The sequence below is a fragment of the Pseudopipra pipra genome, chromosome 13, assembly GCF_036250125.1.
Source record: "Pseudopipra pipra isolate bDixPip1 chromosome 13, bDixPip1.hap1, whole genome shotgun sequence".
Lineage (NCBI taxonomy): Eukaryota > Metazoa > Chordata > Aves > Passeriformes > Pipridae > Pseudopipra > Pseudopipra pipra.
Genome location: NC_087561.1, coordinates 5642609 through 5667646, shown reverse-complemented (window position 1 = coordinate 5667646; position 25038 = coordinate 5642609). Strand labels below are relative to the sequence as shown.

Sequence of the window (25038 nt, the reverse complement as noted above, 5' to 3'; positions counted from 1 at the left end):
TTTCATTTATATTTTAATGCAATTTATTATACAACAGCGACCCTCATTCAGGGTTCAGAAGATCAGAGTAGTTACAGTAATCTTCACAGCACTTTTTATCTCCAGCTACAGCTTACATTCACAGCATGAAAAGAATAAGAAGTTAATGTACCAAATCAGAAGGTCTCTGTGTGGCAGTGTTAATCTCAGTGTTGAGTTATTATTTATTAGTAGTATTATTGTAGCATCTTGAAACCAGGGCCTCATTGTGTTGGGCACTGCATAAAATACACAAAGAAGATATTTGCTCTCTAGAATAGCTCAGAGTTTAAGTCTGAGGATGATTTGAGGATGTGGAACAAGAGGTACTACAGCTATCAGGAATACAATTACCCACTGACAGACAATTAAAATGAAAACATTATTTTGGGATCAGACCTCAAAGATGCGAGAAGATGAAAAGAGCCTCTCTGTCTGATTTCATGCCAGGCCAAGCACAGTTGCAGATGGTGTCTTGCTACACTCTTGGGCACATTAGCCATCCATAAGAAGCTCAAGAAGTGTCAGGTTTGAGTTTCTAAACCAGTCGATCATGGAGATGTCTGCAAGATGAAGCAGTGGGTAAAATGGTGAAGCAGTTTTATACCATCATGAATTACAGAGTGCTGGAAAAGTGTGAGCCTGTGATGGCAGATCTACGCATGGCTCAGCATGTTAGCTTTTGGCATAGCAGCTGGAATTGTGGGCATGTTTTCTGGTTTGTACACTGGTAACCATTCCAGGATGCAACGACCTTTTTTTGCTACCTCTAGTAAATAATGTTTGACTCCTCTCTGTTGAATGCTGTATCTATATCACAACTCACTTCTAGCCAGGTCCCTCTGAGAATGACTCTGATGCAATCATTTCTATGTGTATCTATCTAGGTACACCCTCACAACCCCCCAACTAAATAACTTTGCACTGTTGGTTAATTGTACCAAATTCAAAATACACTAGGTCTAGGGGTCTCAAACAGACTGAAGGGGGTCACTTTCCAAATAGTTACCCATTCACTTCTTGCAGCCTTGGATTCCCATCAACTGTTATTTACAGCCAGTCATGGCAGTCCACAGGTGTGTGAAGGATTCTGTAAAGAAAATAAAGGAAATATATAGGTATGTGAGGAGATTAAAAAAAAAAAAAGGCAAGCATATGTTAGTTAAAACGTCAGAATAGCTAGAAATACCAGATCTGTAAGAAATCACTTCCAGTGTTTGGGGAAAACTGGTCAAGTAATGCATCAAAGCTGAATTGTGAATCCAAGAGCAGATACTCTCTTGGAGTACTTGTGTAATTGAACAGCATGAACTCAGTCTCTGAGTGGCTGCAAATAACTACAAATGCACTGTTACCCCACAAACTGTGGAACAACACCACCACACAAATTTTCCTGGTGCATTCAGAACGTGGCCTGAGATTCATTGATGTAAACCCCCATTTCCCTTTTAAACAAGTGATTGGGTTGTCAGTCACTCAAGCAGCAAAACTCAGCCTGTTGCAACCAAGTATTTACAAGTATTTAGTTTAAATTTTTCTTTGGATACTCAGTCCCCCACCACAGGCAGTGGGAACTGCTGCCCTTGGCCTGAAAAGGCCAGCTGTAGGCTAATCTGCTTTGTGTGGCCTGTGCTGTGTGGGGAGCAGGTGCTGCAGGAGGCTGCTACGGTACCAGGAGGCTCCTTGATCTGTTTGACATGGAACTAATAATAATAGCTGGCACTTTTGCAGTCCTAGCTGCTCAAAGCACTTTATCAGTGTTAAACAGTTACCCTCAAACCATTTGTGGATGAGGGACTATTTCAGTTGTATGGGTAGGTAAACTGAGGCACAGACACCAGCAGCTCCTTATTTACAGTGATGAGCTCACCACTAGGCTAGAAAGCCTCCTTGAAGGGAGGAAAGGGCTCTGCAAAGCAGCAAAAGAGTATTCCACAGCAAACCCACCCTCTCACATATCCAGCTCTCCACTGACAAAGAAACACCATTACATTTCTGCACGCCCTGGTCTGGATAGGGATGTGACTGTGCCACAGGATCTGTCCTTAGGAGGAGGGGTCAACTGAGGCTGTAAGTGAAGCTCTAGCCATGCTGTCTCCAGTGTATTTGTGCTCCCTCCCTCCTTCGTTTCACCTTCTGCTTCCTCTGGAGTTGGATCAAAACTCAAATTTCTCCTTTTCTCCTGCTATCTCCGCACAGGACTTCTTTCCCCTGATAGCTGTCTGGGTACTTGCTGCATTAGTATTAGTAGTGTACCACGTCATAAACCAAAAACCTTAGCAGAGTAAATATCTGGAGGCTTGAAGCAGGAGCAGGACTCCACCTGCTCTTCAAGATGCACAGATGGCACTTTAGAAGAGTTTGTAGGCAGGAAGAGTGACCCACTCCCATTTTCACGTGAGCTCAAGCCCTCTGGCAGGACAAGGTGTGCCATGTCCCAGAGGTGGGAACAAGGCATTGAGTAAAGCAAAGTGCTTGCACAGGAGAGAGGTGAAATCCATGGCTCATCCTCCACTGCCTACCTGCTGGGCTGCATGCTCTCCCTGGCCGGAATGAGCCAACTGGCTCTTGAGGTTGGAAAATTAAGACACCAAGGGCCCTGACTCACTTCCATTTTGCCCACAACAAGCCATACAGAAACAAACAGCTTATCCTCTCGGAACTGTAAAACAGTCCAAAGCTGTGCGCAGCCACTGACAGGAATACACAATCCACTGCCCGCAAGAAGTAGCTGCTGAAAAATCCTACTGGTGTCTGCCTGCCTCATTAGGCACTTAAATATCTTTGGGATTCGAGTCCTGAGCCTTTTGTGCCTCACGGTCCCCTGCTGTTAATGGACATAATCAACTATCCTGAAAGAGCACAGGAAAACATATATATTTATTAAGGATTGTGAGGCTCAAACAGGGGGTTAATGGGAACCGCTTAGGCAAAGAGTCCAGCCAGCTAATAGGTGAGGGAGAATAATAATTTATGGGCTGAGAAGAGGAAAGAAACAAGGGTCTCGGTCTCCCAGGTAATTCTGTTTCCCTGGCTGCCATACAAAGTCGGCAGGGCTGACAAGGAGCAGTCTGTAAACTTGAAACAAAGCATGTTTCTGCAGCTGGATGGAGTCAAGCACAGCTCTATACTAGCAAAGAAAAAAAGATATTTCACAGCTTTATAGCTTCAGGCTGGTTACCCCTCAGGGAGTGAAAATAGACCAGTCTCACCACCCCTGCCACTGCCCTGGGTCTTGTCTGTCCCAACCATTCATCAAACACAGCACAGCTCCAGGACGTGGAACCCAGCAGGGTCAGCATGCAGGTCCTTTCATTCCTTGAAAAGGGATTAAGGCAACATCAGAACAATTAAAATGTCCTTTTTTAATACAAATCCAGCTTTGAGCTTAAATGGCATTTCTTTTTTTTTTTTCTCCAACCAAGTTGTTTAAAGCTCAGACATTAAATTGCAGCATCAAAAACCTTGATAAGGACAAAAACAACGTGATGCACAAACCTCAGGAGCTTCTTACTTGGTTTCTGGCTTTGATACGTGTTGAGACTGGCAGTGGGGTTCATCCAAAAAGCAAAGGGCCCTTTGGGCTGTGGGGACAAATCACTGCTGTAGCTGTGGGTTGTTTTAATTGACACGTATCTGTGATGCAACCCAGACTACTGTAATGCCAACCTGGATAAAAATGAAAAAAAAATTCCAAATGTCTCTACTTCCTGAGCTCCAGAAAGCGAAGAAACCGGCCTCCATGGCCTCACCATGCACATGGTCATGTGCATGTGGTTACACAGGGGGCACACACGGCCCAGCACCAGCACACACAGCCCAAATCACACAGCCCCACACTGCACAAGCCCTTGTCAGGCGAGTGGCTGCCTCGGGCAGAGCGAGGACGAAAGCCAAGTCCCAGACCTGCCGCGTAATGGGAAATGGATCAAGACGTGCATAAAACAGTGTATTTGTTCTGCACAGTGCTACAAACCCATCGAGTGAGACGGGAGGGAGCAACAAAAATGGCTGTGATTAACTACAGCACCAGTGTTTTCAGCCCGACTGCTTTAATAAGGCGCCTGTCCCCGGTTTCATGCAAGATTGTACACAGGAGGCCTCTTGACCAGCCAGAGTCTCAAGTTCTCAGTAACTCCTGCAGCTGCCGACCAGTACTTCTGTTTTAGCTTGCCCAGGAGAGACTCTTATTGGTATTTAAAACACCTCACTCTCTTCCAGACTCTTTTATATATTTTTTTAAAATATGCTATATATACAGCAGGGAATAGAAGGTGAAACAGGCATTAATTTGGCTTTAAGCACCAAAACCTGAGCTCAGCCTGAATAGCTGGCTGGGCAGATGTGCCAGGGCCAAGTGTCCCCCCGGGGCCGTGTGCCACCTGCCCGTCAGTGCAGACGGCAGCAGAAAAGGAGGCAGAGCCGGTGCAGTGACCGGCCGCTCATCCTCACTCCTCCCCTCGTCCTTGCCTGCCCCGTGACCAGGTGCCAGCACGGAGCACGTCCTCTCTTGGGGCCACCCCGCACATCTGCGGCACCTCTCCCACCGTGCGGGGCCATCCAGGCAGGACCACGAGACAAGTGCCAGCTTCTTGCCAGGTGCTCGCTCTGCTCCCAGAGTGGTGTAAATCAGGGGTTACCCTGCGGCAGGCAGTGGAATAGCTCCTGATTTACAACATCCTACACAAGAGGGGAGCTTGACCTTACACTTCAACATCAGTGCAGCTTCCTTTGTTGAAAGCTTCTTAGGACAGACATGTAATCGATCCTAGAGAGCCACTGAGCAGCAGGGCTCAGGTTCTGCATAAGTCAGGGCTATGCTTCCCAGGGAAATTGCCTGATCCAGGCTCCCACGACATCTATTCCTGGGTGCTCCCTGCCTACTGTCTGACAGGAATGACTGTTTTTCTGTTTTGCCCTTGTCATAAATGGGCTGCTTTAGATTAATACAATCCACAAAGAGAATTTTTCTGTAGCAAGTCTGGCTTACCTATCCTACTAACCCTTCTGTGAGACAGGCTTTTAGTGAGCTCAGGTCTTTGGAAATTCTGGCCTTTATAGGCATTTGATGTTATTTTAGAACCCAAGAGGAAAAGCTTACTGCCTTGCCTCTGTTTTCGTGGCCATAATTATGAGGGCAGTCTGGTGACGTAACTTGTACAGAAAATAAATGATGGCTTTCAACAGCAAGCGCTGTCAGACACTTCATCCCTTGTAACTATTCTAGAGATCCAAATTCAGTTTGCACTGCCACAGCACCAGATGCTGCTCTTATTAATGTTTGTGTAAATCCCATGCTATACCACTGCCTTCAGAAGATCAATTCTGTGTTTACACTGCATGTGAGACAGCAGAATTTGGCTCGTGGCATAAGTCTATGTATGTCTTGTGGGGTGATCTGCTGGTCCAGTAAACACAGCAGGAGAACAATGCAGACATATTTAGTGCTACTCCCTCACTAGCCCTCACTAGCTGTAACTATTTACCTTAGTGACACAGACCATGGAGAGTGAAGGCAGGATAAGACTTTGGGCATTTTCACACTTTAAACAGAGAGAAGAAAAGGGAAGGCAAAGTACAGACAGAGGTATTTTCTTACAGAACAAAACAGACAATTTATTGTGATCATTAACTGTGACACCAACCAGGACTGCCATGCTGATGCTCCAATTCCTGCAATGTTCCTCCACAGTTATTATGCCTTCATCCCACACATCCCTGTGCCTGTGCTCCAGCCTGAGCTGCCGGCTGACCCAGGGAGAGGCAGCAGCCCCACTCCTGGGCTGCAACCCAAGCAGGGCACTGGCCACTGCGGTTGTGCCAACTCCCCAAAAGACATGTTTACTAATCAGCAGTTTCAAGTGCAACCAGAGACAGCAGGATAATAATAATTATACTTAGTCCTGTTCTTCTTCCAAGCTTGATATAGTCCTGACTCTTCACACCACCTCTGTGGCAAGGAAGGATCATCATTCCCTTTCAGGCGCAAGGAACTGGGATATGGAGGGGTGAAAAGCTCTACCAGCTGAAAAGCTAGATAAAAAAACAACCAAACAAAAAACCCAAACAAAAACAAAACAACAACAACAACACCACAAAAACCAAAATAAAAAAAAAGAGTGCAAATAAGTGGGTACGCAACACAGGTACAAGATAAACTGTTTTCTGTAAATTCTGTGGGGAACATTTGGCTTTTGAAGACATCCTCCCTGCACTGTTTTTAACCCAAATCCTGCAGAACTGAAAAAAATGAAGTGTGCATTGACACAAACAAAATGAAGAATGAAAAGATGGCACTTTTGCTATTTTTATTAATATCCCAAAGAGGAGTGTGCAGGCAGTAGCCTTCTCTGCCACCAGTGCCTGCTGTTCTGTTGGCCTGAAGGGCTCAGGCACCTCTGGATCCAGACCTGTGGTCAGATCTGCTGCTGCCTGAAGCTCCCTGTGTCCTGGCAGGACACAGCTCGTGACAGAAAAGCTGCTGAAACGGTGCCAGTTTTCACAGCCAAACAAACTCACCTTTGTCCTCACCACAGACACACTCACGGGCATTTCTCCCCCTCTCTGCTGTCTGGAGGCAAGTCGGCATTTCTGCCTCTTTCAGACACTTACTGAGTTCTACAGCCTGTTTTGGGCAATTGTTTGGTTTCCTTTGCTGGAAAAACTGGCTTCTTTCCTCCTCGCCCTGGTTTCATACAGGTACATGCCAGTCTCGAGACAAAGCTGGTTGGGGTCATTCCCCTCAGAGCTGCTCCGTGAGGACCTGCCAGTGCCATCAGGAAGCCAGAAGGACCTGACATGCCTGGGGTGGTTTTACTCGGAGTGGTCTCCTCCCCATGTGAGCACCACCAGCAGACTGTGGGCCCAACTGCTTTAAACCCTGAATATCCCCTCTCATTTTTTACTCCAGGAGCTGTTTTCTGCCATCCAGCTCTGGAGAACAGTCTTCTGGAATGACCCATTCCAGGATAGGAATGACCTTGCCAAACCCCTCCCTCCAGCATGGAATCCCCCCAGGAGATTTCCTCAGCCTTGCCATGCCCACAGCATGCCCTGGGACAAAGGGCAGCACCGACACATTTTCTGCACCAGCTCTAGGAAGCTGGGGCGGCGTCTGGCTCGGTTAAATGGAGGCAATTATAGCTCCAGATTCTATTTGTGCACTTACTTAACGTTACTAAAATTTTCCTGTTCCTTCCTACCCTTCCTCCCAGCCTGGCCTCCCACAGGACAGGCATCAGCTCTCCAATCAGACAATTTCTGTGTCAAAGGAGTGACATTCCATACCTGCCACTGCCCTCGAAGGCGTCATGGAATGAGCAAGGTCCCCTCCTCACCACCTCACCCTTGGTGTTTATACACGAGAACTGTCACTTAAATAAACATGGTGCTATGTAAAAAAAAAAAAACAATAACAAAAAACCAACAGAGATTAATTTCACATTCACTTATAATTACACTGGAAAAGGACAGTGGGCCTAAGCAATCCCATCTTAAAATAAAATTAAAGCCTGCTTCAACTCTCCATCTAGCCCACTGGTTCTACTAACAGCACATACACATTTGTACATGTTATTAGATTGACGTTGTAGCATCCTGGACAAATCAAATTAATTCAAATATCTGCAGGTACGAAATGCTGTAGCTGAGAAATGAGCACATAAAGGATATGCAATTTTCCCCTGGCAGTTTATTATGGTATGAAGAAAAAAACATTCTGTGCTTGAAGCTGACGTTATATTACAAATGTATTGCGAAGTATGACGTGACTATTAAAATATGATTACACAAAGTATGAACATTTTAAGAAGTTTACAGTACAGTGAATCTTTTATAAACAGACTCTTAAATATACATAGGACAATAGTAGCTGACAGAAAAACATCAAAAATTAACTATTAATGTTTATAGACTTTTCCCCTGAAAAAAGTCTCACATTAAAACAGAAATTATGAAAAGCCTTAAAACCAGGAACAAATCACCTGTACACTACAAATATACATGGCAGAGGTGCACAAACCAGAGCTACCTTTTCGCTGACGGGTTCAGCGGCTGCAGGCCGGGCAGTGCCTCCTCTTCAGTGTGACCCACCACGGGCCACGCCACGCTGAGCCCCCAGTCCTGCAACCCCCGGGCACAGGGACACACCCTGGTCAGCAGCTGGAACGGCACAACCACACGCTCACTGCAGGACAGCAACCATGCATTGTCAGGGTCGAATTGACCTACTGGAGTGTATCAAGCTGAGAACATGCCCAGGATCTGGCAAAGGGATCTCTGCAGACAGATCCCTGTATGCACTGCGGGCCTGGATGGGACCTACATACCAGGACTGGGCTGCAAGACTGAGCTATGGGGGAATCAGCAGCTCCTTTTAGGGATTTTATTTTTTTTAAATGCAACTTTTCAATCTTTCCTCTTGATATGAGAGAACAGATGCCACATTTGATTCCTGCTTAGTCTGGTTGCAATGACACCCCTAGATCATGTGTTAAGTTATGTCAAAAACATAAGTATTTTATGCTGTAATACACAGTATTACTGAAACTAACAATATTATTTGCATATTTATAACAAGGTATAATGAAATCCCTATAATAAAACCAAAAGTTATGCTATAGATTTATTTACAAAGAGTCCAGCAAAGAAGTATAAATACTTCTACATTTAAGGTTTAGGAAAACATAATTTACAAAATATTCAAATATATACAGTCATCTGAAAAACTGCCAATATTAAGCTTTGATGCAGGCAAAGAATTGGCTGAGTCTGTTCACTCTGTATTGAACGAGGTGGCGGCTTTCATGGGTTGTCTGTTCTGTTTGAAGCCATATGTGAGTTATTTACAACGAGGCTGCTTCTCTCCGAGCTAAACGTGTCCAGAGCTTTGAGCGTGCTGTCCCAAAATGTCATCTATCATTGTCAGATTGTTCAACCACTCTTCGTCATTGCTGCTGCTGCTGTTCTTCATGAGGGAGTCGAGGAAGTCGGTGTCGCTGCAGTTGGCGGGCAGGATGGAATTGCTGTGCTGGGACACAAAGTCGTACTGCGGCAGCTCAGCAGTGGCGCTCATCCTGCTGAAGGCGTCGGGCGGCTGCCCAGTGGAAGGGTAGCTCGGTGGGCCAAGGCCTGGGGCGGGATTGAGGTGGTTAAAACTGGACACTCCCTGCGGCACCGATTTCATAACATTCATAGCTGGCAACGGTCCCCTGGTTAAATTATGTCTCAAGTTCTGATTACTCATCGAGCTCAAGCCCTGGCCAGACTGTCCCATGCTCAGTTTCTGCATCTGCCTGACCTGCACGCCGGGAGCGATCTGATTCGGCGGCACCACGGCCTGCTGGGAGAACGCCTGACCCGGTGTGCTTGGCCTCACGCTCTGTTTGGAGAAGAGCGTGTTCCCGGAGAACTGCTGCATGCTGGTATCCATTTGGCTTTGATTTGGCATCCTTGGCACAGTAGTCGGCGTCCACATCTGGCCAGATGAGTTGGGGTAGACATTGGGGATTCTTGGCATACTCGGCTGCCTCAAGTGTTGCTGTGTTGCAGAGTGATTTGTTAAGGAACCAGAACTGAAGCCTCCCATCGGCATTCCCGGCCGCACAGTGGAGTGGCTGTGCACCGTCTGGCACCCCGAGTTCATGCCCAGTGAGTTCTGGCTTGGCCGCAGGGGGATGTTAAAGTCAGAATTAGGTGGGAAAATCCCCTGCTGCTTGCCAGGGTTGTGTGGAATCATCACCATCGTCCCAGTGCTCTGGCTGGCAGTGGCTGGGGCCATGCCAGAGCCCAGGGTGCTCTGCAGCATGGCCGGGTTCGAAGGCAGCATGCGGTGGTTGGGCGGAGGAGCCGGCATCACCTGGTTGCAGTCTGTGGGAAGGGGCTGCTGCACGGCTGTGGGCAGAGAGACACATTAGCTGTGAGTACCCTGGAAATGCAGCAGAACCTTTAAAAACTCCTGCTCTTTCTCTTCCATGTCATGGGCCTCTCCTCTGTGTTATTTGTAACAGAATTATACTGGAGCCATAAGGAAATGGGGGTATCTCAAGATATGTGGTAAAATGTGAAATGCTTTTAATTCAGGGCAGAGAAACATTAAGTGTCCGTATTTAACTAGACCTCAGGCCCCGGCTTCTTAAGGATTTTCATAGCATGCCATTTCCCTCCTTACCTTGAAACTGGTTTATCTGCTGAGCTGCAAACAAACTCCTCTGCTCAGATGTTACTCCCAGCATGTTTTGTCTCTGCTTTTCCTGGAAGACAAGGGGCATAATAGTCAAGTTGTAGTCTCTTGACAAGCAAGAACAGCAGACACTTGAAGTGTAGCCACTGTTATCATTAACAACCTCTTCCATACACCCCCCCGCCTCCTCTGATGAGATTCAGCCCAGGCAGTTCATTTCAGACCATAATTGCTCACACGGCCCTTCTTGCTAAGGTGTCCTGATGACAGCCCAGCGTTGGGAAGCGCAGCCTTCAGCAGATGCTGTGCAGGCAGCCAAAGGGGAGCTGGACAAACATGGAGACTCCCGTATTCATCAGCCTATGAGTGAAGTGTGCTGCAGCTGGAGGCTGCAGGAATCCTGGCATCTCCCCAGCGCCTCTTGTGCAGACTATCTGGATGTGTTCTCTGAAGCACCAGATCAGGGGACAAAAAGTGCCCAGAAGTCCATTAGTGACCAGACTGTGTGGCAGCATTGCAGGGACACACTCACAAGCAGGAGAGCACCGGTGGCCTTTACCCTGTCTGGAGGACAGCTCTGCCCTTGTGTACCATCCCCCTGGGAGCTGGTTGCCACTTTTAACCAGAACACAGGGAGCCAGGGATCTACAGCAGGTGCTCCCTCAGCAAGGAATTGATGGGTTACTCCAAGTGACCTGATTTGAACTAGAACCCAGAACTTACCATTGCACTTGCATCCCTGCTGTGAACAGTAGCTGTGACCTGGGGAGCTGTCTGTGGATGGTGGGAGCTGAGGGTTGGCTCCTGCTGTGTTAGAGCAGCCCAGTAAAACTTGAAGCCAAACAATATCAGGGAGGCAGAGCTGGCTTTGAAAGGGAGTTTGATCAATGGGCAGGACACGGCTTCGCTGAGGGTTTTACTGAGCTACTTCTCATCTCATTTCTCATCTGCAGAAACGAGTCTCCTTGACCCAAATCGAGCAGCACACTCAGAAAGTCAGAGGCACATGGTCAGAGCTGCCTCACCCAACTCATCTGTGGGATTCCCCCACCCTGGCTTCCTCACACAGCCTATTACAAACATCCTACAGGGGCTTCTGTTGCTAAAGAGACCGGTCAAGTCCTGGACAAACTGGAGTCTAGCATCTGCTCTGGTAAATCCCCAGGGAACCAGAAAGAAAGGCAAGCAAGGAGAACATGTCTCCTGAGGCTGACTCACTCTCCAAGCCTCCCTGCTCTGCATCTTCCCTCCCAGCTCTGTGGCTGACCAAGGATGACGGCAGCAATATGGAAGTGACCAAATCCTTCCCTTGCATACGCGGGGGCAGATCTGCTCTGAGACTCGCTGAGCAGCACTTGGCCTTGGCTTCTCTTGGCCTAGACTCACCACAGCCTTAGTCTGACTCAGCCTAGCAATTCCAGGGTCACTCCCTGGTGTTTGCTGACTGATGATTTCCTCATTCCAGTCAGTCCTGTCCTTCCCAGTGAGGGGGACAGCACAGCACCCCACAGAGGCATCGTACCTGCATCAGCTGTCGCTTCATTATTTGCTGCTTCAGTAAATGGTTCCTCATCGTGTACCCATTGACCGTGGCTGGTGCCGGCACAGAGCCCCCACTTGGGATGGAGCCTGGCTCCTGAAGTCTGGCAACAATTCCAGGATTTTGATCCTGCCAAGAAAGATGGAAAAAAGAAAATTAATCTCATCAGGGAGGTAACAACAGAAGCCCTTATCCTCTCTGCTGATGCCCTCTCTCTGGTCTTTGGCTGTCCCAAGGCAAAAACACCTCATGGATTCACATAGACCTGCGTGTTACAGTGAGGTGCAGGGGTCTGCTCTGATATCTGAGCATCAGCACAACAAGTAGTGAGACAAGCAAAAGGTTAATCCAAAATTCTTCAAGAGTAGCCCAAGGCTGTGGAACTGATCCACTATCACTGCTGCAGTCAGGGCTGCCTGGCTGGCAGTGAGTAAAGCGTCACATTTCCCACCAGTTCTCCAACTGTTACACTGAAAGACAGAAGGAAAGGAAAGTTGCATCAGGGTAGGATTTGGCACGTGAATGTAAAAGAGAAGGCTACAGAAAAAGAGCAAACTAAAGAGAGAAGAGGGGAAAAGGTGCCATCAGACCAGGAACTCAGAGAGATGGGGAAAATGTGGGCCTGAAATTGAAGTGGTTTTTGTGAATTCCATGATCAGAGGAATGAGGAGAGGTCATTGAGAAAGGAAAGGAGAAGATGCAAAAATGCCTGGACACAAATCAGTAATGAATGCAGTGGGTCCAAATCCTGCCTGGTGCAAACCAGCCTTGTTTTAAGTTCTCAGTGGAAGATCTGAGTTGGCTTTGACAGCTGAGGACTTGCCTCCAAAGAAAGAGCATGTTGAGGAGAAAAGAAAAAAATTCAAGAACATGATGAAGACACAACCCAAAATGGGAAAAAAAAAAAAAAAGAGCTCTTAAGAGCTGGCAGGTATTCAGGGAAATACAAGAGCAAAATGAGGGAATAAGTCAAGGCCTCACTGAGGACAAGAATCTGTGAGTGCTGTATCCAGGAACAGCAGCACCAGCGTATTCCCTATTCTCCATTTTCACATCCAGCTTCTACATTATTTATGATGTTTTGTTATTATTGGCAGGCAGAAGTATGTATGTTATATCCAGCATCCTTAGCTGGGCCATGCTTCCTTTGTTTTCAGAATGGAAGCCCACATCCTTTGTTTGAGAATCAATGTTATCAGGAGATAAGCAAGAAGAAAATGGTTGTTGCCTTTTGACATCTGACAATTAGAAGCATGCTCAGATGGAGAAAACAGGATACGAGCCATGTTTCAGAGTGGCCAGAAGAAAGCCTTGGAAGGCATTTGTCACCAGGAAAGCTTCTCGGGCCTGGGGCACCTTTCCACAAAAGCTTCACCATGAGGAATCACCCAACTCCTTCCAAGATATTCTTTGTAAGAGGGATTACCAAGAAGGTCACTGAAATTACTCATTTTTATGGTGCCTCCTTTTGTTGTAGCACTTCGGTCTATTATGCAAAAGCACAATTGATGAAATGTAAATGCCTGCTAGATAATTTACTAAAAGACACAAACCTGCAGCTCATCACTGCTCTCATTATCATTCCTATTCATGGGCAGTCTCATAAGACTAGATTTTATTACCGGTGCTTTGCTTACAATTCTGCTGGACATCTCTCCTCCTCCTCCTTCCCTCCTACCCATTTTACTCCCTCTCTCCCACAGAAAAAGAGAAGGGGAGGAAAAAAGTAAATATGATTTACTACAGATGTAAATATGAAAGTTCACGTAAAGCTGGCACTCTGCTTTCATGTCAGACAGGATTCTGCAGCCACAGTTAAGCTTTGAATAATGCAGATTGCCTCTGGGGGAATATTTGAAAGTGGAGGGATTCAGTTTGTGTACTCTGCACATGAAAGACACTGAAATGTTCATACCACCAAAATCCCTGCCATCTATCCAATTTCCTCCAAACTTGTCTTGTTGCGTGCAGAGGGTCTGTGCTTACTGAAGCAAATGAGTTTAGTGCAAGGACAATCATTCTGATGTCTTGCTCTGGGCTATTGCATTAACAAGTCATAACATTAAAGTCTCTTTTCCTAATCATGTCCACCTCATTCTAATTTCTCCTAAACATCATCAAGAAAATAATGTTGATTTTTCCATATTATTAATGGTAAAGAAGTGTAAATCACATTACTAATTGTTGCTCTGGTGCTGTGGCGGTACAACAGCTTAATTATATGGTATTTTCTGCAGGCACCCTATAGCAATAATGACAATCAGTGAAGTTCATTTGCAAATACACAGAATGGGTTGTTGAGTTTTTCAGAGCAAAGTTGTATAACACTTAATTAGCCAGTAAAGAAACAATCTATAGATATACAGTTTGCTTTGGGGGAAATTAGGACAAAATAGCATAGATAGAAAGACAAGGAATTAATTCAAAATCTTGCCTTCTACAAGTTCACATTTAGGTTAAGCCAAAAAAAAAAAAAAAAAAAAAAAAAAACAAACAAAAAACCAAAAACAAAAAGGAAAAGGAAAAAGTTCTCTCTTTTCACCACTAGTGGGAACTACTGTATTCCTGTACAATAAAAAATAACCACTTGCATGTCATGACTAAGAATAGCTCTGGTGTAGTCTAAAGGACACTGCTATCTGTACCAAAGGTTAATGAACTTTAAACATTTTTCCTTTTCATCGCTCCCCAAGAAAAATCACTTTCCTTCCCATAGTAAGGCCAAGCCAAACCAGCCATAATCTTAACTCATCTGTAGTTTGGACAATCCCACTACAGAACACAGGAAGACAGCAAAGAGAGGATTCTGGTGCTGAAGCCGGGAACGATGGAAGTGGGTGTTCCCACCCAAGGGGCTGTGTGGCTGAGCTGTACAATGGAGGGTACAGATGGCTACAGGGGGTTCTGATTCTTAAAAAAAAAAAAAAAAGACATTTGCATGTAGGTATCAGGGGTTTTTTGCCATTCTCCCCTCCCCAAACCCATATTAATATGGCCAGAATCCCTAACCAACTGGCACACCACACAGACCTGGAATTGGAGAGTGTGTTTGAGAATGTGTGTTCTTGTTGCCAGGCAAAGTTTCACGCAGCAGGTCCGGAGCTCCTGCAGCACTCCCTGGGCTTCCCGGTGGGGCAATTTCAAAAAGGCACCGGGACTAACTGTGCAGTTTTGACTTTGTATCTTATGCACCAGTTTCAAGAGCAAGGAGGAAAGAATCAGGCTCCAGGCTTGCAGGAATGTATACTGCTCGTGTCAGTGTTCCACCACTGACTGCACTTGTACAAGCCACTGCACAGCCCAGTGAAACCAGTGCCCTGCAGCCGCCCAGCTGTGCACGATGGGCAAACACATCTGCCCATTCCTGCGCCCAGCAGCGAGCGTGGGCCTGGTCCAACAAACCATCAGGCAACTGCCTGATGGAAGGCATGCAAGCAGTCCCACTGAGACCTACCACGTCCATTCATGAATCTACATCCTTCCAAAAATCCACTGGCGAGCTCGACCTGGCCAGACACATCATCTGACTACGTACAAGATGCACAACTGCAGCAAATAAGCGCGGAGATGAATTGTTCTGCGTGAACGTGGTTGATAAACTTCAGTCCTCAGCACTTAGTTATATATCCAGTAATCACTTTGTGGCTTCACTTAAGCGAGAATGAGGAAATTTATGGCCCCTAATTCCTCTGAATCCTCATTAACAAACAGTCCAAAAAGAATTTAAAAGCAAGACTTTCCGAGGATCTGAACCAGAGCTTTAATCGCTCCTTGGCAAGTATGTAAAAATCCCTCTAATCTTTAATAAAGAGCATTCATTGTTTTTTAGGACTATGTGAAAACACTAAACTCATTTATCATTATTAAACTTTCCCATCTGCTCTTACGGTGTAACTCCAAAGAATATAACAAAGAAATTGTACATGTTAAATTGTATTGACTTAAGCCCAGAGCTATTCGAGATGTACAATTTATTTCAGTGAGGGCAGGAAGGGGACTGCAGGCTGCTAGACAGAGTCATTTGTCCAATGCTGAAAAGACAGTTATCTGCACCAAAATGGCTCTTGGAAAGGCACATTTGCTTTATAAGAAATAAGCTGCCAGGTGAGACCATTCAGCATTATGGTAAAGACTCAGACAATAAAACCAAGTCATGAATTTCAATAGTTAACAGATGGACTAATTAGAGACTGAATTCTTTGTGGTTCTAACAGATAACCAGGTCACAGCAAGGTTACTGAGAGAGGCAGGCAGCACTGCAAATTTCGGTAGATATTTGCAGAGTTGGGAAAAGGCTGCACTTCCTCACTGAAAGCATTAGCAGCAGTGGAAGAAAGGAAACGTGGCTAATTAAAAATACTTCCAGTACCTGCATTTAAAAAGTTTATTCCATTGCAAAAGGCACTGCTAATTTGAGAAATATCCCCTCCACTTCCAGTGGGGCATCCAGCTGAATCCAAGGATTACAGAGCTTAAAGCAGAAGGGTTGTTGAGATGAGCCGCAGCACAAAAGCAAAAGACCAAAGGCAATGCTCGCCCAGGGTGGATGTTTGCTGTAAGTACGAGAAGGGGACAAACTGCTTTTTCCACCAGTTCGATTTTTTTTTTTTTTTTTGGTAACCAAAGATAACTTAGTTTGAAGTATTTACCACGACATCACACAGTAAACAAGAAACAAAACCAGAAAACCATGGCTACAGGTCTTGAGCGGAGCCACTGCCCCTGACCCGCTCCCAGGCCCCGGCTGCTGGGCTGGGGCTCCAGGGGGATTCGTGCTCTCGGCAGGGACAGCTCTTCTCTAGGGGTGGGGTGCAGTTTCACCAACTGAGTTGTGTTCTGTATTTTAAGAACACGTGTTACGTACGGGAAGTTCTGCACTCTGCTGAGGAAATGCAAATACTGGTTTCAAACTAATGCCCCTTGTTCCCCTCTACTCTCTGCACTCCCACCTGCCCACCCTGTCCAGGAGCTGCACTGCATCTCTGTGGTGGGGACTTCATGCTTGGGCAGCACTTGGCTCTGAAGCCCAGGAATCAGACTCATAGGCACAACCACTCTACAAATACTACAGACTGAGCAAATAAAACACTAATAGCATTAAAGATGCCTCACCCAATTTTATGGTTTTAGGAGTTTCATGTCTTAGAACCACACAGAAGCCACTTGTAGACCCCTGATGTGTAGTAAGAAACATAAGATGTGGACCCATAAGAAACCTTGATGCCACCTTTACAAAGAAGGATCACGGCCTCCACAGCTGTTAGTCCACTTAGATACTAAGATGGTGAATCTGTTTGGCCAATGCATAAACATAAGGTAAACAAAATCCAGGGTCACGGTTTGGCAGAAGGATCGTGTCAGCCCACTCAAGAGTGTGATGTCTGTGAGATGCCACTGTCACTTGCTTCACACAGAAGTCAGGGGTTACCTCGGCTTCTCACCTTCAACAAAACTCTCCATTTACTCTTTGGAAGTTTTCTGTCTTTTTTCCCTCCTCTAGTCTGCTGGCAATTCAGAGATGCTCTTCGAGATAAAACAGTCTTTCAGCTCAGAAATACTCCAAAGCTTTCAGTTTGTTTGCGTGTTTGCTTTAGCACAATGTATGAACATTGATAAAACAAACTGTGCAGTTCAGTGGATCTGGTTTTTTTTTTTTTTACCCATCTTTCACCCATTTACTTGATACACAAGCATGTGAAATACTGCCAGACTCAAGTTTCTAAGCTTATCGTGGGGGCTGTCAGTCAGGAAAAGGCTTTGTCTGAAGACTGTAAGTGATCTGTGGGTATACAGTTTTGTTAAAAAAAAAAAGTTCTTTTAAGTGTTTCTTTCTTTTCATACCTCACGAGCATGCACAGCTTCCTTGAAAGGTAGTCCCCCTTCTTTGCTAGGAGCAGTGACAAGATCAGCACACCTGTCTAGCAATTGTATCAGGACCTTCCTGCCTTAAAGCAAAGCAGATGAAACACTCATTTCCCTATAGCTGTTCTTATACTGCATGCTGTTCAAAACAAAACAAAATCCCATCAAAGTATCCAGAGTGCAATTCTAATGCACCCACAATTTTAATAAGAACTTAGTCCACTTCCCCTCTTAAAAAAATTAATGAAATTAGTTAACGCTTTTGTGCAAAGGCTCTACCAATATTTTCAGAACGGGTTTCATCCATCAAAACATGTCATTGAAGAGCAACAGCAATCAGAGCAATAGAAAGACAGAAAATCCAGAGTGAACTATCGCAATAGTGATTTTTCTTTTAGATGAAAATGCATCCTTTAGCAGACACATGGAAATCAAGCAGTGAGGCATCATGTTGTTAGAAGGAACATGGGAAACAGCTTTGGGAGCAGCCAAGAGCCTGAGGGACAACCCAGATGGGAGAGATAGTGTGTCATAGACACACACAACCTCCCAGGAACTGTGCTGCTTGTAAAGAGGCGCTATCAAGACTCCAGCAACAGCAGCTCCCCTACAAGCAGATCCTCTGGCCCAGGTGAACTCCCAGGCCATGGGTGAAGGCAGCCTGGAGACCAGCTTTGATCCACCATCCCAAGCACAAGGCAAACCTTTCAGGAAGACTGGAGACCCACAGAGGCTATACCAGACCCCTGATGGCAGTGGGAACTGGGTGCCCACAGTGTTAACACACTTTTCTTCCACCTGAGAGCAGCAGTCTAGGGTTGGACTCATCCCTCCCCACCATTCTTTAACATAAACTGTGTCTGTTACTGTTTTTCTGCATATACACCCAAAGATGCAGAGATGGGTATTTTGTACCTGTCTGTATAACATATAGTCAAGATCCAAAATTGAATTCTCTGCAAAGAACAAAATATTTATATTTGGCTTGTACAGCTGTCATGATTCTCCAGCCCTTGACACCACGCTCTCATTCTCATGGAGGGCAGCTTGCCTATAAATTCAATGAGATAATCTAAAACTGTATTTATCTCACCCAATTTCAGCTGGTAGTCCTTCTGCCTGTCTCTACAAGGTTGCATTAGCTGTGATGACAAACTACAACATCTCGTATCTATAAAGTGGTTTGACTCAAGTAATCCTTGTGTTATGTCAAGGCATGCTCTCAGAGGTGTCGATGAGATTCCAAAGGAGCCAAGTTAGCTCAACACCCGGCAGAAGCTGTTACAGGGAAATGCAATGACTGGTTGGTGAATTTATATACTAGGGGGAGCAGAAAAGATCTGAAAAAAAAAAAAAGCAAAAAACCAAAAACCTGAAGATTTCACACTAACAAAGTGAAAGTCATAAAATGTTGAGCAAACGGGATAAATCAGTTCTCTACCTGCCCATTTCTGAAAAGCTCTGCGAACTGCAGTGAGGTGATCTGTATCACTGAGACTTTGCAAATCCTCTGCTTTCTCCAAGTTAACGTTTCCATGAATTTTCCTTTTCCTTTGCACGCAAAGGATCAATTTGCAGAGGCAGATGCCCAAGTGTTCACTCTCAATAGCAGTTGGTTGCTCAGAAGCCCTTTGCATGAAAACCTGCCTGCATGCAAAACTCAGCAGATTTACTCCTGATTTCTCATGTAAGTGCACAAACAAAGCGTGCTCTGGCACAAAGTATCACATCACTTTTTCAGTGTTAAACCTCTCAAAACCTTATTCTCTCTTAACAGACAAAACTAGTCAAACATCTAAAAAGGGTTGTATCAGATGTCAAAAATCACCACCATGACTTACAAAACAAAATGCTGTGATCAATAATATGCTAAAATAATGGATACAAAGTAGGCTGAGACTAGGTAGTCCTCATGATCAAATTTTTAAAACCAAGATATTGACATGTTAAAAAAGAAAAATGTATTAAGGTGACCTTGAGTATGGGGAACAAGGAGCAATTCCATTATGTTTTTAAATGGAAATTATTATTAAAACACCCGAAGCTGAACTGTTGTAACCAAGTCAACTCAATCTCCCCTTAAAAAATCCCTTTTCTCCCCTTCCATTCGGATTGTATTTACAAACTGTAGATGTCTCATTTTTTCTGGTGTCATTTCATTATTACAGAGTTGAGATCACTAGCCATCTGCAGCTTCATTTCATCAAGCTCTGATTTGTCCTTGGAGCAAGGTCATCCGGGACAAGAACATAAAATGCTGCTTTCCTCAAATGACAGTTCTTTATGCCTTCCTGTAAATACTCCCCACTAATTTTAAATAATTTTACCACTTCATACTCCCCCTCATACACACTGAAAAGGCTGATATACACACATATTAATAAGGAACTTGTCATTTAACCACTGCATGTCATATTAGAAGCAATTAATGGTGTTTATTTGCTGATAACGTAGGCATTTCGAACTCCAGCTCAAGAATCCATGGAAGCTTCATGTGACTTGCAGGATATTAGCTATGGGTCAGAAGTTGGGATCCCCCCATTCAGCATTAGCATATGCTTGGAGAGACTCTGTTTTCCATCAAGCAGAAAAAAAACGCAGTCAATGCACAAAAATTACCAGCTGCTCTATACCCTATGGTGGGTGAGTGATAATAAAACATCACTGGGTGTATGTGGGTTCATTCATCGAAATCAACAGACCAGTAAAGAAAGATTTTCAGGCGCATCGCACAACGTTCCGAGCTAAAAACAAAGGAAACGGAACATGGAATTTCTCCTCAGATCAGATTTGACTTGCCACAAACTGTGGAACATCTTCTCTGATGTAGAGACTGCTGTTCTGGATTAAAGCAAAACCCAAAGCGAGAAAAAAAAAAAAGCAGGGTAAATTGAGTGGAGAGTCTTCAATAACACACCCATAAAGAAACTGAGTGACTGAGAATAATCAGCACTAGCTCTGGGGGTCAATCTCACTCCCAGTCTCTGTTTGCAGATTCTGGCAACAACAGACTGAAGGTCCTGGCTCTAATCTCCAACACAAGGTGCCTATCTTTTGGCACCTGGAAAATTCATTACTGGGCGGATGTGGTGGATTCTGAGATACGCTCTGCTGTACGCAGCCATCTGGCTCACAAATAACCATGCGAGAGTTTTTACCTGGGTGCCTTTAATAGCCTCAGCAGCCCTAGTCATGAAGACATGCACATCATGGAGGTCTGTTTGCAAACACCCCTGGCTCTGTGTCATGCAGACAGGCATTCAGGCCTCTGAGGAGTTCAGCTGTACAAGAAGTGTCCCTCTGGACACACAGCGGAGAGCTCATGAGACTGTGGGCATGCAATTTGTCAGAGGAGACGTGGAAAATTGGGATCATTACAGGTGAACTCCCAAGCCTCTAAAGGAGGTGATCTTGAATGGTGAGTTTGTTTTGCAACTGAGTCACAGGCCAAAGCCATCCCTATGGACTTGGGCTACAAGATCAGGTCTAGTTTTGTCACATGTAGATTCTTCCTGTGACTATGGGCAAGCCACGTCATTGCTCTCTCTGCCTCAGGTTCCCTCCAAAAGGAATTAAAGTTAGTCCCAGAAAAGGGGGATGAGGGTAATTTCCTGGGGCAGCATGGGGCTTACATCTCCAGGCTCCTGAAATGGCACCTTTCCCATGCCCTCGGATTATGACCCCGCAGACCTGCGGCAGCTTCTTGCTGCTCACCGGTGAGAGGTGGAAGGGCTTTTCCTGCTTCACTCCATGTACAAGCACTGTCATGTTCTCCTCTCTGCATCTCTCCTCCGGGTCCGGCCGCAGCTGGTTGCATCTCAGCACAGCACTAAACTATACCGAGTTGTAATGGTCCCCCAGGGCCTCCAACCTGGCTGCACAGCCCAGTGGAGCGCAGCATGTCCCAGCCACATGCCCTGTGATCCCGTGATTCGACCCTTATGTGCTGCAAAAGATGCTGCTCCAACAGCTACGGACATTGCTGCACCTGGAGGATCCCTCAGTGCCCAGCTGGGAGCTGTGTAGGGAGGGTTGGCTGCTAGGACATGTCAGTCCTATGTTTTGCCTGGTACAAAAAGAAGAGGCTGGCTGAGGTAGTTATTGGAGAGAATCCTAGGATTTTTCTGCGAGTCCTGCTTGATATTTTATCGTGACAACTTTTTACTTCCGTAAAAACTATCCAGTTTCACTCCACACCCTCTCCTGCATCCCTAGCCCTGCTCCATCCCCATTATATGTCCTTCTCCATCATTTACATGAAGGGAAACATTTTTCATTTGAAATTTATCCATGATGAAGAAAACCTTCCAAGTGCCTCCAAATACCATCCTCTCACGTCAGCCAAGATTTCCCTGAAATTCTGTGGGATTTTGGTGTCTCTGTCACTTAAGATAATAGGAGTCTAAGAAACACGTGCCTTTGAACATTTGGCCTGCCACACTTTCGTTGTAAGGAGGAGGGAAGCGTACAAAAGAAGCTTGGAGGCTGGAGCTCGGCCACGTTCCCTGTGAGGCAAAGATGTTGCAGAACGCTCGCAAGTGTTTCTTCAGCAGAGACACCGCATGTCAACAGTTAACTTCCCTTTGTTCCCATCCAAATGATTAAGGTTAGAAGCTTGCCTGGTGACATCACCAGAGTTTAAACATGCTGGATATGGTCCAGGGAGCCAAAGTTATTGCTGACCCCATGGTTACTGATCCGCTCTGCAAGTAGCTGATGTCTGCTCTCACTTTATGAATTATTTAATGGGTTAAAGATTGGTCAGATCTTCTTTATGCAATGTACAGCTATACAGTGGGCAGGAGGACATAAACATGCATTAACAAGGTTAAAGTCATATACTGTAACTACACTGTTTTCAGCTTGCAGCTTTATTGACTTAATCATGCCAGCACCACAGCCAACAAATCATTAAATCCATTCCATTCTTCTGCTGGTTACCAACCACAAAAACAGAGGCAGGCAAACACGGAGCAAATCTCGGAGGGGGTGGGGAGCAGCGGCGGGGTGCGGGGCCGAGGAGAACAGTGGGATCACTATGGAGCGACGCTGGCCTGTCACTGCCAGCACAAAGACGCCAAATCTGTCTTTACGGACTAAGTGGTTTCATGGTTTAAAGTGACACACTCATTTGTTCCTGTTTTGCAATGATTATAGAAAAGAAGAAGGCGGGGGGGGGGGGTGGGGGGAGGGAGGGAATAAAAAGCAAACTGAGCTTCTTCATATCGTAATGTGTGTGTGTGTGTGTGTGTGTGTGTGTGTGTGTGTGTGTGTGTGTGTGCATCCCCAGAGCCACAGACCTCGGCTGCAAACACACCCCAGGGCCAGGGCAGAGGAGATCTGGGTGCTCACGGCACCCCAGGGGTCTCAGGCTCTGCACTGCACTCACTGCTAAGCTGCAGCCAAACGCAGGCATGATTAAGAGTTCAGTGTAAAAGGAAAGAGACATGGAGCATTAAATCAGTCCTTCCATTGCCCTCCAGGAGCAGCTCTGACCACACAAGCCATGGGAGAAGTCTCTGCTTTCAGACTGAAGTAACAACTTCACTTTCAGACAAAGGCTCTAATTTTTGGCCTGGCACTTCACTGTAACTTTTCAGGTCCATGTCCAGGCCCCCCAGAAACTTCCTGACTGCCAGCAGTGTGCAGAAGGCAGGTGCACACCGCAGTCAGCAGATTGCCAAATACTGTTTTTAGGTGGTTAGTTGAAGACATCCAGGTTTAGGAATGGAGCTGTCAGCTTACAGGGTTTGAACCTGTGAGGTCTTTATTTACCACTGCTGTTGCACCCATTTGTGCCCCGATGGAAATCACCTTCTCTATCACCATCATGGCTTGTTCTGTGCTAGGGCAGCATCCTGTCAGGACACAGCTCCTCTGTGTTACTATCAGGCTACAGACGAAGAATTCAGCATGAACTCTTGGAAACCTTCACACATCAGGGTGTTTTGCTTCTCCTACAAATGGCTATTTGCGAGCTTTCCTCCACTGAGAGAACATGAAATAAGCTCCTCTGTTCTGAGAAGACTCAGCTACACCAGGAGAGATTCCTGGCCCATTTCTATTTGTTTTCAAAAGAATAAATGACCAACAAGCTCCCTTTGCTTCATCTTCTGGGTACAAGCTGCTTAGAGCTCCCTGGGAGAATAACCCAGATTTTGGCAACCTACCAGTGCAAAAGCTTGGCAGACACATTTGTACCTTGTCCTGAGATACACCACTCTAGACCTTTTTGAGCACCATCATTATTTGGTTTTATAGTTGTTTTCTTTAGAACCAAACAAGCCTTCTTACAGTCTGAGTTCCAACCTTGCCTCCTTTTGTTTACTAGTCTCCAGATCCCTATCACCCAGAGACAGCTCCTGGCTCCATATATTGCAAATAAACATATCATCACTTGGTGCAGGAGTCGGCCAGAATTCCTCTTGGAAATGGCCACCAAGGAAGAGCCTGTCCCCCAGCTGCCTGCCCATGGTACAGAGGCTGTGGAACACACCATCAAAGGTGCTTATTTCCAGCCACCACACTGGAAAAAAAGACAAACAAAAATGATTTCTGAGAGTCAGAAAGTCAAAAGTTTGCTATTTAAGGTACCTGTGTGACTTTTGACTTCACAGACTTTTGTATAATGGATCACCACAGCTGCTGCTGCTTCCACAGACAGGGAATAAAGGCACCTCCAGCAGACAAAGGGCCAAGCCTAGACATGTTGTCCAGGCTTCCCTCACCACAGCCCATCCACCACATCTCAGAGGTGCACATTAGGGTGAGCTGAAATTACCCTCTAAACATCTTTTCCTCCACTGGCCACAAGAGGAGCCTAAATGATGGGAGAAGATGAATCTCAACCAGTCACAGAGGAAGGCTGACAATGGAGAGCGCTAAATCTTTGTCTCACAAGGCCCAAACCAGTGCTCAACCACGCAGCTTTTTGCCTTTTGTCTGGGGTTCAGCAGCCCCAGCTCCACTGTACCCTGCCAACGTTGCCTCCCTCCACTGAATTCCAGCTCTGCAGCTCATGACAGCCTGCACCCACCTTCCATTTGTGAGTGCTTGCTGGCCCAAGATGGCAATTTGAGGGTTGGTGTGATGGACCTGTCAGCCTGGAGAGCACCTTATCATTGCCCTGTGCTTATCAGGAGAACATGGGAATGCAGAGGAGGCTCTGCAGCCGCAGTCATTAGCCAACAAGCTGCTTCAAAGGGAAGTGACAGTTGTGATGTTTAAGGACCGACACACCCAGCCAGGAGTAACACACTAGCTGGGCTATTTATAATCCCTGATTCTAGAGGCTTAAAATAGCACTGCTTTTATTTTTATATTTTTAGGCACACTTGTGTATTTAAGCAACTCCATTCGCAGGCTCCACATCAAACACATCACAGGCAGTCTCGGAAATGACAGTCAGTGCTCCATGTCTCCCCACGGAAAGCAGAGG

General features: G+C 45.8%; 1 protein-coding gene across 5 annotated transcripts in view; it reads right to left on the bottom strand.

Annotated features, from left to right (window-relative positions):
• Positions 1–7688: 7688 nt before the first annotated feature.
• The window catches only part of MAMLD1 (mastermind like domain containing 1), a 256661-nt gene continuing 239311 nt past the window's right edge, over positions 7689–25038 (bottom strand). For all 5 annotated transcript variants that reach the window (XM_064669754.1, XM_064669753.1, XM_064669755.1 and 2 more), the window contains 3 exons: positions 11721–11867; positions 10187–10268; positions 7689–9909 (listed from right to left, as the gene is read on the bottom strand). In XM_064669754.1, coding sequence (XP_064525824.1) covers positions 8888–9909; positions 10187–10268; positions 11721–11867 — 1251 coding nt within the window. In that variant the 3' untranslated portion in view covers positions 7689–8887. The remainder of the gene's footprint in view (positions 9910–10186; positions 10269–11720; positions 11868–25038) is intronic.